The sequence below is a fragment of the Oncorhynchus mykiss genome, chromosome 20, assembly GCF_057628025.1.
Source record: "Oncorhynchus mykiss isolate SJ-2025 chromosome 20, ASM5762802v1, whole genome shotgun sequence".
Lineage (NCBI taxonomy): Eukaryota > Metazoa > Chordata > Actinopteri > Salmoniformes > Salmonidae > Oncorhynchus > Oncorhynchus mykiss.
Genome location: NC_143041.1, coordinates 19363927 through 19378890, shown reverse-complemented (window position 1 = coordinate 19378890; position 14964 = coordinate 19363927). Strand labels below are relative to the sequence as shown.

Below are 14964 nucleotides of genomic sequence, written 5' to 3'. Positions count from 1 at the left end.
CCAAGGGGGTGAATACTGGTCCCCCGTAGGAATCAAACCCACAACCCTGGCGTTTCAAGTGCCACGCTCTACCAATTGACGGTTTGGTCCAACAAATGTTAGTGGAAGATGCTATTTTTTTAACTCAATTATAAAGGAAAAATAATAAGCAGTTGCTATAACTTGTTCCTAAACATTCTTCCCACAGTCACGGGCTCCTTTCAGTCAATGGGCATCGCAGATAGGCCTAATAGGGCCAAACTTTTCAGAGAAGCTGGAGAAAAATAATGTTCAATATAAAGAATAAAGGGAATGTCTGTTGACTGTTTTGCTGCTTGTAATATTTTAATAAAACATAGGTTAAAGGCCACTGATTAGGCTACTGTGAGCCTCCGTTGGCAAAATCGATGCCATAACCAATTGTGTTATTTGTAAGTCCAGCTTTTGGTGAATCTTAAATATTACCACTCAGGGACCAAATGCTTAAGCGAACGTTTTTAAAAGACACGCCTAAAATATTTCCACCCATCCCACCTCAGCGCAAGCGAGCTGATGGAAGACAGGTAAATGACCAACCCTCACGCCAGGGTTGAAAAATAGCCGAACCCTGGCTTTTACAAGTCAAAGTTAAGATCGTGATTTTGACAGTAGCTCCGACTTAACGCCAGCAGAAAATAGATCCCTAGGCATATTAAACACTTGCTTGGAAGTTCATTATTTGCTCCCATCTTTTCTTGTCTGCCAGGAATCAGATGATGAAGATGGCATGCCCAAGAAGAAGTGGCCAACCGTGGATGCATCCTACTATGGAGGAAGAGGAGTCGGAGGAATCAAAAGAATGGAGGTGAGGTGGATCCAATCACTTTACAGTTACACCCAAATAAATGTCCATCTTTATCTTCCATATTTCCTCACAAACACATGACAGTTGGAACTTTATTCTAGACTCTTCCTCACCGCCTGTGTGTAGTATGTACTGTAGGCCCACTTCCACAGGTACAGTAGGTCATACCCTACCTTTGTTCCACTCCTACAGGTACGCTGGGGGGGGAAGGGTTCAACCGAGGAGGGGGCTAAGCTGGAGAAGCCCAAGAACGCTGTGGTGAAAATGCCAGAGCAGGAGTTTGAGCCGTACGAGCCCAAGCCCAAGAAGGCCCACAACAGGAAGCCAGCCACAGACAGGAAGTGGTACACCCCCATACAGGTAAAAACACTCTCTTCTTCTCCTTCCTTTCTACCTTTCTTTCTCAGACTAGTTTATACACTCTCTTCCTCTCTACCTATACATGTATAATAGGGTACTGTGTGTAGTATGAAATTACATATTGGCCATGCACACTTTACACAGGTAACATTTTTGACAGTATTCACTATAGCCATGTCTCCCTCCCTTTGTTTGCAGGGTAAACTGGATGCCATTTGGGCCCTGTTTCGCCGCGGTTACGACCAGGTTTCTCTCATGCGGCCTCAGCCAGGAGATCATGTGAGTACTAAAGCCTTAAAACACCATGGGAGCCCAGCCTTAGCCCTATCCCTCATCATACAGCCCTACACTCCCCCCCCCCCTGCAGTGCCAAGATCCATGATAAGGCAGAGCCCAAAACCTGCTTCAAATCAGCCGCTGCCATAAAAAGAAAATAAATCAGAGCTGTGGACGTGCCCCAGAGAGATCCACTTTATGTTTTAAAAACCTCGACGTTAACTACTTTCTGATCGGGCACATGTTTGAACTGCAATTACTGACCCTTTATATCAAAACGGAGATTGGAGTTTGGCTCGGGGTTGGTTGAAGGTGGTTTTTGCTCTAGATATGCACTTGGAGGGGCTGGGCTATATGAGACTCTTTATCCCATAGCCCTCCTCTCCTTTCTTTCCTTCTAGATCTGCAGCTAGCCTGCTGAGGTGGCACCTCTCCAGGTGCTCGTTAAAATCATGCGTTATTTGCAGAAAACAACCCTTTTTTTAACGGGAATTCCACATGTAAAGAGTGTTCTCTCAGCCAAATGTATGAACTGAGAAGAAGTGAGGTGCTGCCAGATAAGCTCTCAACAACAACACAGAGAATAAGCTTTCGACCGCAAAGGGAAACAATGATGCCTATGCTAATGATTGGCTTCCTTCAAATTTCAAAGATTTCTCCCGGCCAAATAGATGTCGATACTTTGTTCAAAAGGTTTGATCCAGGAAAACGTTTGACGATCACCACGAGCAAAAGGTTAAACATGATGCATTGCTTATTCCAGAGGAAGTGTTTCCGTGTAATGGCGTCGCCTACTCAAGTAATTTGCGGTCTGTTACACGAAGGAGCAGAAAAATTCCCAGGCAGGCCTACTGGTACTGGTGTAATCTTGTTTTCTTTTTAGGGGGAATGGAAACAAATACAAGGCAGGCAAGCTCTTTCCTATGTAAAGTGTGACCTGAGGAGAACCATTAAACTGTCTTACTGACATTTCAGCATGTCTGTCCCCTAGGCCATGCTAACTGCTAACACAGCTCGTATCACTCCCACTCACACTCCCTCTCTCTCTTTCTCTCTCTCTCTCTCACACACAGACACATATACACACACAGGCCATATTGGCGTTCACAGCATATACACAGGCCTTGTGTGTTCCATTGGACCCATTTGGCCAAGGTCCGATCTGGATTCCTGACAGACATATTTCAGTCTGTTGCTGTGTTGCATTTTATTACCATGCAGATTGCTATGACGACGGCTGTATCCTGAATGGCACTATTGAGAGAAGCCTTGGCTAAAAGCCTTTACAGTTCAATCCCTAGTTTCCTTTGATTTCATCAGTCCACAATGGAGCTGCTATGTCCCCTAGTCAATGCATCCTCTCTGAATACAACTCATGTAGCTATGTAACTCCACGGCACTGAAAAACAGAAAGGCACCATCTGTTCATCTTTTATTTCTCATTCTCTTTGACCCTTCCGTCAGTATTCTCCCTCTCTCCACACCCCTCCTCTCGCTCCATCTTCCTCTCCCACTCCACTATGGGATTCTCTGTGCTGGTTTTGGACACAGACCCTCTCCCTGTTTGCTTAGTTTAGGTTGAGTGCGGTATAGTGTGCAGGGTATTAGCATGCTTAGTCTGCTTTAGTCATCTCCCTCTCGCTCCGTGTATCCCTAGTCCTAGGGACCTCAGCTATTTGCCTCCAACTACTCTCCAACTTCTCCGCGAGCTCCTACGTAAAACATCACGTGCTCGAGCAGATCGACTCCTGAGGTGAAACTAGAGGCTTTGATTTAATGTCTCCCCTGATGGAGAGTTTGCACTGCGAAGGGCATGAGGTAATAGGCAGCGGAGACAACCGCGAGAGTCGTCTCGACCAGCGGGGACACGAACCCTGCTGAAGCAGCCCTGGCTAGTCTGTTTTATGACATCTGGGTTTAATGGCAGACATTGGAAAAGGGAGGTTCGAAGGACATTCTTTGTCTTGCCTTTGTGTTGTAAGTTTGTGGTTCAATGTCGCAAACCACACTGGTTCGATGTGAAGTACTCGCAGAAAGGTAGCTGAAATGAACCTCTCAAAGGTTCTGCAGAGAATGAAAGGATATGTGATTTTATGTTCAACATCCCTCTCTTGTTCTCATCCTGTTATTGACTGGAAGGAATGTCAGAGACTTAGAGTGGATTTGAGGAGACAGTGTTTGGTTACCAGAGGATTTCTGTTTTTTTTTCTCCTTGACGCATAATTTACAAGTCAGAATGAATGGAATGTGTCCTCGGTTGTTTTTGATTTTTTTGCCGATACGGCCACTCAGTGTGTGTGTGTGTTTGCATAATGTTAAATGCCTCTACAGTCCTACAGTATGCCCTAGTAAGTCCATGCCTGCCTATCTGCGTGGGGGATGGAAAAAGGCTTACTGGGTTGTCTTTCCAGTAAGGGCATGAATCTGAGTTAGGCCATAAACCACGAGAGTTCACAGTATGAGGCCACTGTGGTGGATGGTGGGGGTTCAAACTATGTAGCTGCTGTGGACGAGAATATAGAGCAAAAAGTTTATCAACAAAATTAACTTATTTGCCTCAAGAACTCCCCCCATCCTCTGTCTCTCTCCCCCTACCAATCCTCTGCCCCCCCCCTACCAATCATCTGTCCCCCCCCCTACCAATCATCTGTCTCTCTCCCCCCTACCAATCCTCTGTCTCTCCCCCCTACCAATCCTCTGTCTCTCTCCCCCGCTACCAATCCTCTGTCTCTCCCCCCCTACCAATCCTCTGTCTCTCCCCCCCTACCAATCCTCTGTCTCTCTCCCCCCTACCAATCCTCTGTCTCTCCCCCCCTACCAATCCTCTGTCTCTCCCCCCTACCAATCCTCTGTCTCCCCCCTACCAATCCTCTGTCTCTCCCCCCCCTACCAATCCTCTGTCTCTCCCCCCTACCAATCCTCTGTCTCTCTCCCCCCTACCGATCCTCTGTCTCTCCCCCCCTACCAATCCTCTGTCTCTCTCCCCCCTACCAATCCTCTGTCTCTCTCCCCCCTACCTATCCTCTGTCTCTCCCTCCCTACCAATCTTCTGTCTCTCTCCCCCCCTACCAATCCTCTGTCTCTCTCCCCCCCTACCAATCCTCTGTCTCTCCCCCCCACCAATCCTCTGTCTCTCTCCCCCCTACCAATCCTCTGTCTCTCTCCCCCCCTACCAATCCTCTGTCTCTCTCCCCCCTACCAATCCTCTGTCTCTCTCCCCCCTACCAATCCTCTGTCTCTCTCCCCCCCTACCAATCCTCTGTCTCTCTCCCTCCCTACCAATCTTATGTCTCTCTCCCCCCCTACCAATCCTCTGTCTCTCTCCCCCCCTACAATCCTCTGTCTCTCCCCCCCTACCAATCCTCTGTCTCTCTCCCCCCTACCAATCCTCTGTCTCTCTCCCCCCTACCAATCCTCTGTCTCTCTCCCTCCCTACCAATCTTCTGTCTCTCTCCCCCCTACCAATCCTCTGTCTCTCTCCCCCCCTACCAATCCTCTGTCTCTCCCCCCTACCAATCCTCTGTCTCTCTCCCCCCTACCAATCCTCTGTCTCTCTCCCTCCCTACCAATCTTCTGTCTCTCTCCCCCCCTACCAATCCTCTGTCTCTCTCCCCCCCTACCAATCCTCTGTCTCTCCCCCCCTACCAATCCACTGTCTCTCCCCCCCTACCAATCCTCTGTCTCTCTCCCCCCTACCAATCCTCTGTCTCTCTCCCCCCTACCAATCCTCTGTCTCTCTCCCCCCTACCAATCCTCTGTCTCTCTCCCCCCTACCAATCCTCTGTCTCTCTCCCCCCTACCAATCCTCTGTCTCTCTCCCCCCTACCAATCCTCTGTCTCTCCCCCCCTACCAATCCTCTGTCTCTCCCCCCCTACCAATCCTCTGTCTCTCTCCCCCTACCAATCCTCTGTCTCTCTCCCCCCTACCAATCCTCTGCCCCCCCTACCAATCATCTGTCCCCCCCCCCCCCCTACCAATCCTCTGTCTCTCTCCCCCTTTATCTATTTTTCTCTCTCTTATTCTCCATATGGTGCTATAAACAACATGGAGTTTTTGGTAAGCAGCCACACTTTCATTGGCAACAGCAACAGTACATTGGAACAGAACATTGGACTGGGAAGAGGGCGTAGGGGGGTCACAACAAGGGCTGATGGGTAACCATCCAGCCAGCTGGTCCTGGTTGGAACAGACAGAAAGGGTAGTGACCGTCCCATGACCATGGGGTCAGCTGGGCTCAGAGATGTTAGCCTAGATGGGAGTTAGACACCTGTGTGCTGTACGTGGGAGAGGGGCTGGATCATGTCAGGGAGGGGGGTACAATGTCATCTGAGTTATGTCTTTACTGTAGCTTTATGGGGTCCTGTATACCTCCAGTATATACTGATCCCAGTGTAATCTGATTTTACTGTCTCTTTCCCCCCAGGGTCGATGCATCAACTTCACCCGGGTGAAGGACGAGGCAGCGGCAGCAGCCAAGGCAACTCCCCGGGCCCATAGCCCCCCTCCCGCTTCTGACTACCGTCCCCTGATCAGCCCCACTACAGCGCCGCCACCACAGACCAGCCCGCCCCCGCGAGCGCCGCCCGTCACCCAGCTGCCCCCAGGGCCACCCCCATCCCGCACCCCCCCAGGTCCCCCCTGCCCCCCTCCCACACGCCCCCCACCCTGCCCAAACAGCAGACCATGAGAGCAAATTAGGGACCCCACTCCAATAAAGAAATAGTCCACATTGCCAAAGATGCTCCCTCAAACCCGAAAAAGAAGCACAGTATTTATTGGAGTTGGGGTGAAATTAGCAGGAGACATTATGGTTTGTTGCTGGACAGCAAAATATGTAGTCATAGAAAGAAACCTACTGCAATGGATGAAATGATTTGATCAGCTACTGAGTCTTATGATGGTTAGTGGCAAGGCGAAAGTAGAGTGAGACTGTGTGAATTTGTGTAACTTTAGTCATCTCTGAGTCGGTTTACTTAGAACCACAATGATTGGATTTTGCTATCAAACCAATCTAGAATGTAGAATTTGGAGCTTTTTTGCATGTCTCTTTTGTACATTTTTAGATGTATCTTTAGATGTGTCTCTATTTTGTCAATTGGAAGATGTGAAAGGGCACATTTTTTTTAGGGGGTCAACAAAACATGGCACTGGTTTGATTAAGTTTAATATTTGTTTCTCATGTCCAAATCAGTTTACACAGACTGAGAAAGCCAGTTTTAACCCATGTAGGTTATTCCATAATTCCGTAAAAAAAACAAACATTTTAATTACTTCCATTTGGTAGTGTTGCCGGAAGCCATAAGCGTATAAGCATAAGTTGACACTGGGACACTTTTTATATGGACTGAACACGTAAGATTTCTGCTTATACAGTATACTCTCTCAGGATAGGAGCACATGGTCTGCCAAAAATGAGGCGCACAAACACCTTGATCTTTTTTTGTTTGTTACATCCCCTGAACGAGTTAGTTGAGAATCATACAGTACATAGGCGTAGCGTAAGAGATTTGTTAGCGTAAAAATGTTGCATTTTTAAACACTTTGTTGGTGATTATCTCTAAGGATGAACCCAGGTTTATCTAAGTTGATAATCGGGTATCCGTGCACATTGAATGCAGTTCAGATCTAGCATCATTTTTTACATTGTTAGTTTTTTTTTAAATCACTTTTGAACCATGGACCTCTCAAAACAAAACAGCTAAAGTCAGGTCATTGGCTCTCATCCATTTTTTTACAGTCTCAAAACTGTACTTTACTTTTATACATTGTATTTTCTACCTTTATCTTTTTTGATCGAATCACAATCACATTGCAACTGCAGGGCAGTTCACCGCGTCTCTAATTTATTAACCCCAAAGACCTAGAGGAGCGTACTTGAATACGACAAAGGTGTCCACTGACAAAGGTGGACACTGTGCATGTAAACAAACAACTATTCACGCAACTTCATATGGCAGTGTTTCTCAACCCCATTGGTCTATAATCCGGGCACTAGGTCATGGAGTATTCCCTTCCTCAGTGCAACTGTCCTGTATCAAAAGGCACGTGACATTTCAGTGATTTGTCAATGAACCAACACTGATTTAAATCAAGCCCTCAAAAAGGAGGAAGTCCATAGCATGCCGGTCCTTGGTACAGACAAAGGTTGAGGAATACTATTGTATGCTTATCACACACGGTACCTTTCAGAATTGTTCTACTTAGATCTTTCTACTCTCTTTGTATAATGTACTTCATTCGATTATGACCTATAATACCATTGTGTTACTATATTCCTTTGTTATTTTGTAGCACTGCTGAAAGCTGTTCAGGATGATGATGATGATGATGATGATGATTAAGAGAGGTGCATGCATTTTGTTTGTTTTTATCGGTACGACACAAATAAAGCTCTATGGCACCCAAGTGTAATTATATAGTTCTACTTTTTGACAATGATGAACATCCGCCATTTTGTATGACTGGATTTATGGCTCTTTATTGGAACATCATCCCACTCAAGCAATGGCATAGTAAGAGGAGCGAGCAACAACGTTAAGTAGACCTCAGTAGTATGTCGTCCCTGGTGCGTTTTTGTCTCTATGCTTCAGAATGATCATCAGGGCCATTGTGGGGTCGTGTTCTCCTGAGAAAAAGCTCTGAGACGCTAAAATAAGGGGTGTCGAACTCATTTTGCCCCGGGGGGCCGCATTCGGCCTTCAACGAGGTCCGGAGGGCCGCACTGAAAATGTGTTCTATTTCCTCGCTGTCAAAATTTGCAGAGAAATAGTCCTTTAGAATTAGAATTTCCTACGCTCCCTGTCTGTATAGCTTTCATTTCAGTGAATATTAGCACGCTGGTCCATTATAATTTTTGATACTATTTCGATTTTGTTTTTGTGATTTTAAAGTATAAAATGGCCCACTGGCCATATTTCTGACACCCCTGCGCTAAATGTTAACCATTCTTTTACATGTTAACCATTGTTTTTCATGTATTAATGGGAGTACTGAAACAAGTATGGAAAGACGTCTTAAGATTCTTTTTTTTTTTTTACATTTTCTTTTTTTGTTTGTTACAGTATTAATAAAGGTTGACTTTCAAGCTTTTATATGAAACTAATGGGTTGTTTTTGTGTGTGAGTGACCTATCTGAGGTGAGTGGGGTCACCGGTGAGCTCCTCGGTGGTCTTCAGCAGCCTGTCTATGATGGGGTGGAAGGGAGAGCTATCCACCTGGGCTAGTGTCTGGAGGGTGGCTGTGGCTGCCCTCCTCACCTCCCGGACAGGGGAGCTCAGACAGGCCAGCAGGGACAGCACAACTATAGAGGGAAAACCATATTTAGAACTTTGTTACTAATACACCATCAATACTCCAGCCACTTGTTTTAACAATGTCTTCTACTGAGGGGATTGTGAGCACATACATTTTATTACCATAGAATTAGTCATTAGAATATTACATTTAATAGGATCTCTATGTTTGTTACACTGTCACAAAAACTCACAATGCACCACGATGCTGTATGTAGGCACAGATATTATCTCACCCCAGACAAATGAAACACCTAGGGTAATATTCAGACTGTGCCAAACTCTACGTAAATACAATTCAATTCAGCAAGGCTTCATATTATGTGAATTATGAGGGGCTCTGTGTTGTAAAAGGAGCACTCACTGACCCCTTTTTCACACGTTCGAGATTCTTTGCTGCTCCACCCAGTACATTTGGATAGGAGACAACAAAAACACATGCACAAGTGCACACACACACACACTTTCAGCAGCTTCAGTATGATCCACTTTGCCACGATATGGAGTTGTGGTCACAGCCTGGTCTCATGGACTAGACGTAACATAGTAAATGTAAATCCGGGATAGGGCTGTGGCGGTCACAAAATTTTGTCAGCCGGTGATTGTCAAGCAAATAACTGTCGGTCTCACGGTAATTGACCTTAAATAACATAAACACATTTAGTATCTCCTGGCTTTCACACATAACCTACAAGCCACTGATGCAGACTTTGAGATAGGTCTAAAGAAGCATGATATGAAGAAAATGTAGTCTATTTCAGAAGAACAGAATAGCATACTCTGAATTGTCCTTCTGTTAGGTCCTGATCTGGCTATGCCAAATGGATGTGGGCTACACTATTAATTTAGCAGACAATATTTGCTTAGAAGTCCGTGGCATTATTTTGTATTATTTCATAGTATGTAGAATACAACTGAACAAAGCTGAATAAAATAGAAAGGATATTTTCTCCAAACAATTTGAGGGAGTGCGCACATGCAGCTATTCTGTGTTGAGCGATTAACAAATAAATAGCTACTCCTATATGCTAAATTTAGTTGTTCTACAAACATTGGGCTATATGTTTTGATTTTTAATACATTCTAAGGCTATATGATGCGACTCTAGTGATGATTTGAAAAAGGTTTCTTGAAAAGCATGAACTCTTGAACTTTTTTTGCGCAAGCTGTACACACTTTACTAGTCTCTCATTCACAATTTGACAAGCTCTTGATAATGCCTCAAATTTCACAACGGCATCCCCTTTGTGTGGCCGTAATGCACCCAAAAAAGATCCATGCCTTTTGCAGCTAGTGGCCGTTGAGCCCTTGGCCCAGGGTGCTGTGTTGTGCCCTTCTCCCTGAGTGCTGCACTCTGAAGCACCTCCACTCATTTTTCTCACAGGCCACAAGTGAAGACAGACACATCGGGGACACAACTGAGCGCGTCCTTATCCAATTCCACGGTGCATATTGAAGATATTGGAAGAACTGTCCACATTTACTTTTTGTCAGCCAACAAGATGAGTAGGCCTAATGAACAGCAAAAGCACTAGCCTATACAGTGCATTGCGAAAGTATTCGGCCCCCTTGAACTTTGCGACCTTTTGCCACATTTCAGGCTTCAAACATAAAGATATAAAACTGTATTTTTTTGTGAAGAATCAACAACAAGTGGGACACATTCATGAAGTGGAACGATATTGGATATTTCAAACTTTTTTAACAAATCAAAAACTGAAAAATTGGGCGTGCAAAATTATTCAGCCCCTTCACTTTCAGTGCAGCAAACTCTCTCCAGAAGTTCAGTGAGGATCTCTGAATGATCCAATGTAGACCTAAATGACTAATGATGATAAATACAATCCACCTGTGTGTAATCAAGTCTCCGTATAAATGCACCTGCACTGTGATAGTCTCAGAGGTCCGTTAAAAGCGCAGAGAGCATCATGAAGAACAAGGAACACACCAGGCAGGTCCGAGATACTGTTGTGAAGAAGTTTAAAGCCGGATTTGGATACAAAAAGATTTCCCAAGCTTTAAACATCCCAAGGAGCACTGTGCAAGCGATAATATTGAAATGGAAGGAGTATCAGACCACTGCAAATCTACCAAGACCTGGCCGTCCCTCTAAACTTTCAGCTCATACAAGGAGAAGACTGATCAGAGATGCAGCCAAGAGGCCCATGATCACTCTGGATGAACTGCAGAGATCTACAGCTGAGGTGGGAGACTCTGTCCATAGGACAACAATCAGTCGTATATTGCACAAATCTGGCCTTTATGGAAGAGTGGCAAGAAGAAAGCCATTTCTTAAAGATATCCATAAAAAGTGTCGTTTAAAGTTTGCCACAAGCCACCTGGGAGACACACCAAACATGTGGAAGAAGGTGCTCTGGTCAGATGAAACCAAAATTTAACGTTTTGGCAACAATGCAAGACGTTATGTTTGGCGTAAAAGCAACACAGCTCATCACCCTGAACACACACCATCCCCACTGTCAAACATGGTGGTGGCAGCATCATGGTTTGGGCCTGCTTTTCTTCAGCAGGGACAGGGAAGATGGTTAAAATTGATGGGAAGATGGATGGAGCCAAATACAGGACCATTCTGGAAGAAAACCTGATGGAGTCTGCAAAAGACCTGAGACTGGGACGGAGATTTGTCTTCCAACAAGACAATGATCCAAAACATAAAGCAAAATCTACAATGGAATGGTTCAAAAATAAACATATCCAGGTGTTAGAATGGCCAAGTCAAAGTCCAGACCTGAATCCAATCGAGAATCTGTGGAAAGAACTGAAAACTGCTGTTCACAAATGCTCTCCATTCAACCTCACTGAGCTAGAGCTGTTTTGCAAGGAGGAATGGGAAAAAAATTCAGTCTTTCGATGTGCAAAACTGATAGAGACATACCCCTAGCGACTTGCAGCTGTAATCGCAGCAAAAGGTGGCGCTACAAAGTATTAACTTAAGGGGGCTGATTAATTTTGCACGCCCAATTTTTCAGTTTTTGATTTGTTAAAAAAGTTTGAAATATCCAATAAATGTCGTTCCACTTCATGATTGTGTCCCACTTGTTGTTGATTCTTCACAAAAAAATACAGTTTTATATCTTTATGTTTGAAGCCTGAAATGTGGCAAAAGGTCGCAAAGTTCAAGGGGGCCGAATACTTTCGCAATGCACTGTATCAATCTACTATCCCCCATAGTACAAAAATCTACCTATTCGATTCTGCACAAATAAATAAATATTACAAACATAGTCTGGGACAGTTATGGGAAGCAATAGATGGCAAATGAATACTAGCATCAAAAATACAATGTGGCTCATGCAACAGATCAGAACGTTTAACTTTAAATGTTAATAAACTTTTAAGCTATTTCTTCACATTAACTGCGCAGTAATGTGCACATAGCAGTAGGCAATATGCACGAATGTTCCATTAACAGGACAACACCATTGTCAAAAGTGACCGCAAATGCGATTATGCATGTTATTATAAAGGTGCATTTTTATGGTGAAAATGATCTTCCCCGAATTTGAAACTCACTCGCTGCTTATGTATACCAGTTAAGCTCTAAACCCCTTGTAAAGCATATTAATGTGCTTCATTTTAAGAAGTTATTTGGCTACTTTAGTTGTGATACAAACCTTATCAAACATATAGGCCTATGAGCTAGGCTACATGAGGTGTGCGACTATGATTCGAAAAAGTTGTTTCTTGCCTAATGCTGGGCATCATTTACAAGTAATAATATATAATTCACAAGTGATAGGCTAATATTGTCACCCATCAGACTATTCTTGATTTAATCTTATTGTCTTTACAAAAACAAAATAATATCTTTGTGAAATTTGTTTTGATTTAGAATGGACCATTATCATGCACCTGTCTCGAAACAGGGGCAGCGGAAAAAATACATGTCATCTATGCACTTAAATAGCGAATGGAGGACGCTTTTCCAGTGGTTCATTTTCATTCCAGCCAGGTATGCTATACTCCTGTTGTAAAGATAAGCAATGTGCTTAATATTAGGAAAGCTGAGAAATAAATATAGTAGACCTAGCTTAAAGAAAGCTGATTGGATCCTCCTCTTTTTAATAGAGGCCATCACTCTGTTTTCTCACGCAATTGCATAGCTTATAGAAGTGTTGCTCAACATGAGCTCATGGGCTCTCATGAAGTGTTTCATTAGATTTTCCATTGATGTCAGAGTGATTAGAGGGACAGTAGAGTGCTGAGTAGCAGGCAGTTAGCAAGTTTTGTAGGCTACTAATGACCATCAGCAGCATCGGAGTTTGGAGAAGCCTAATTACCATGACTAAACAGTCACGTGGAATTTGACTGCCTTCATGACTTGTGACAGCAAGTGTGGCAGTAATACGGTCACCGCAACAGCCCTAATCCGGGACACTCAAATTAGTATGAAATGTTACAATCTATTCTTTTACTTTTAGATTTGTGTATTGTTGTGAATTGTTAGATACTACTGCACTGTTGGAACTTGAAACATAAGCTTTAGCTCCACCCATAATAACATCTGCTAAATATGTGTATGTGGCCAATTCAATTTGATTTGATTTGATTTGGTATGGTACCATGAGACAGATGTTTACTTAAGGCAAACACAAAAGTTGGGTGGGTGGGTGTATAATGCAAACTTCTAGCAACCCAAAGGTTGTGAGTTCAAATCTTTTCACTGACAACTTTAGTATTTTTGCTAATTAGCAACTTTTTAACTATTTTCTGCATTTTAGCTACTTTGCAACTACTTAGCATGTTAGCTAACCCTTCCCCTAATCGTAACAATTTTAGCTATCCCTTACTCTAACCTTAACCTTTATAGCTAACTCTTCCCATAACCCTAACCTTAACCCTTTAACCTAACTCCTAAACTTAACCTTTACCACTAGCCTAGCTAACATTAGCCACCTAGCTAGAATTCATAACATTTCACATGTTTTGCAAATGTGTAACATATAATGCGAATTGGAATTCCTAACATATCATACGAAACGGCCGATGGACATCCACAAATTAATACATACCATACGAAACGTAACACATCCTACTAACTGGAGTGACATGGAATCAAATACAGAATAATATGGCTCTGAGGCTCTGAGACCAGGTTGCAGCATTTCACAATGATAAGACAATGACTTATCAATGACCCAAGCCCAGCTCATTTAATTAATCACTACCATTGTGTCGCTGAGTTGTCATAATGCTTCAGCATTATGCTAGGGGCGTTGGAAGACACAATAGAAGTAATCTAATGTATGTCCCTCTTACTTCCCTGAATGTCTCTGCTGATCCCACAGCTATTGTATGCAGTAATCATGTGCCAATGAACCAGAGTGATACTGTTAGCACTGAGACAGTGTGCCCTAGTAGGAAGTCCACTGTGTGCAGCTCACCCTGCACTAACATAAATAACGTGAGTATGTTTATCCCTGCTAAATTTCCCAATAAGCAATAAAAACAAGCATCCCAGAAAAGTGCTAAAAAATAGCCCTCGTTAACATATGTAGCTTCAGAAACCAGGTTCATGAAATCAATAATTTGCTGGTAGGAGATGACATTCATATTCTGACCATCTCTGAAACTCACTTAGATAACTCCTTTGCTGATACAGTGATAGCAATACATGGTTATACGATCTACAGAAAATACAGAAATGCCAAAGGTGGAGATGTGGCCGTTTATATTCTGAACCACATGTTACATGTTACATACTATTGAAGTAATATGGATAAGGTTCATCTGCATCACCTAAAGCCCATTCTGGTGGGAAGCTGCGATAGACCACCAAGTGCTAACAGTTAGTATTTGGATAACGTGTGAAATGCTTGATAAAGTATGTGATATCAACAAAGAGGTATGCTTTCTGGGTGATTTAAATATTGACTGGCTTTCATCAGGCTGCCCACTCAAGAGAAATCCTTAAACTATAACTAGTGCCTACAACCTGGTTCAGGTTATCAGTCAACCTACCAGGGTAGTTACAAACAGCACTAGAATTAAATGAAGATGGCGCCAGAGGGGATGGCTGTCGTCTTATCGGCTCTTAACGAACCTTGCTATTTTGTTTGTTTTTTCGCATTGTTCATAACTTGTTTTGTACATAATGTTGATGCAACCATCTCTTATGACCGAAAAAAAGCTTCAGGACATCAGAACTGCGATACTACAGACACCCAACCAGGCCCAGATCCCCGGCATTC

The 14964-nt window shown here is 43.7% G+C and overlaps 1 protein-coding gene across 1 annotated transcript in view; it reads left to right on the top strand.

Moving 5' to 3' along the window:
* Positions 1 to 8549, top strand: part of LOC110499033 (anthrax toxin receptor 1) — a 31146-nt gene extending 22597 nt beyond the window's left edge. The window contains exons 15-18 of the mRNA XM_036955879.2: positions 725 to 823; positions 1016 to 1183; positions 1382 to 1462; positions 5884 to 8549. Coding sequence (XP_036811774.1) covers positions 725 to 823; positions 1016 to 1183; positions 1382 to 1462; positions 5884 to 6147 — 612 coding nt within the window. The 3' untranslated portion in view covers positions 6148 to 8549. The remainder of the gene's footprint in view (positions 1 to 724; positions 824 to 1015; positions 1184 to 1381; positions 1463 to 5883) is intronic.
* Positions 8550 to 14964: the final 6415 nt, after the last annotated feature.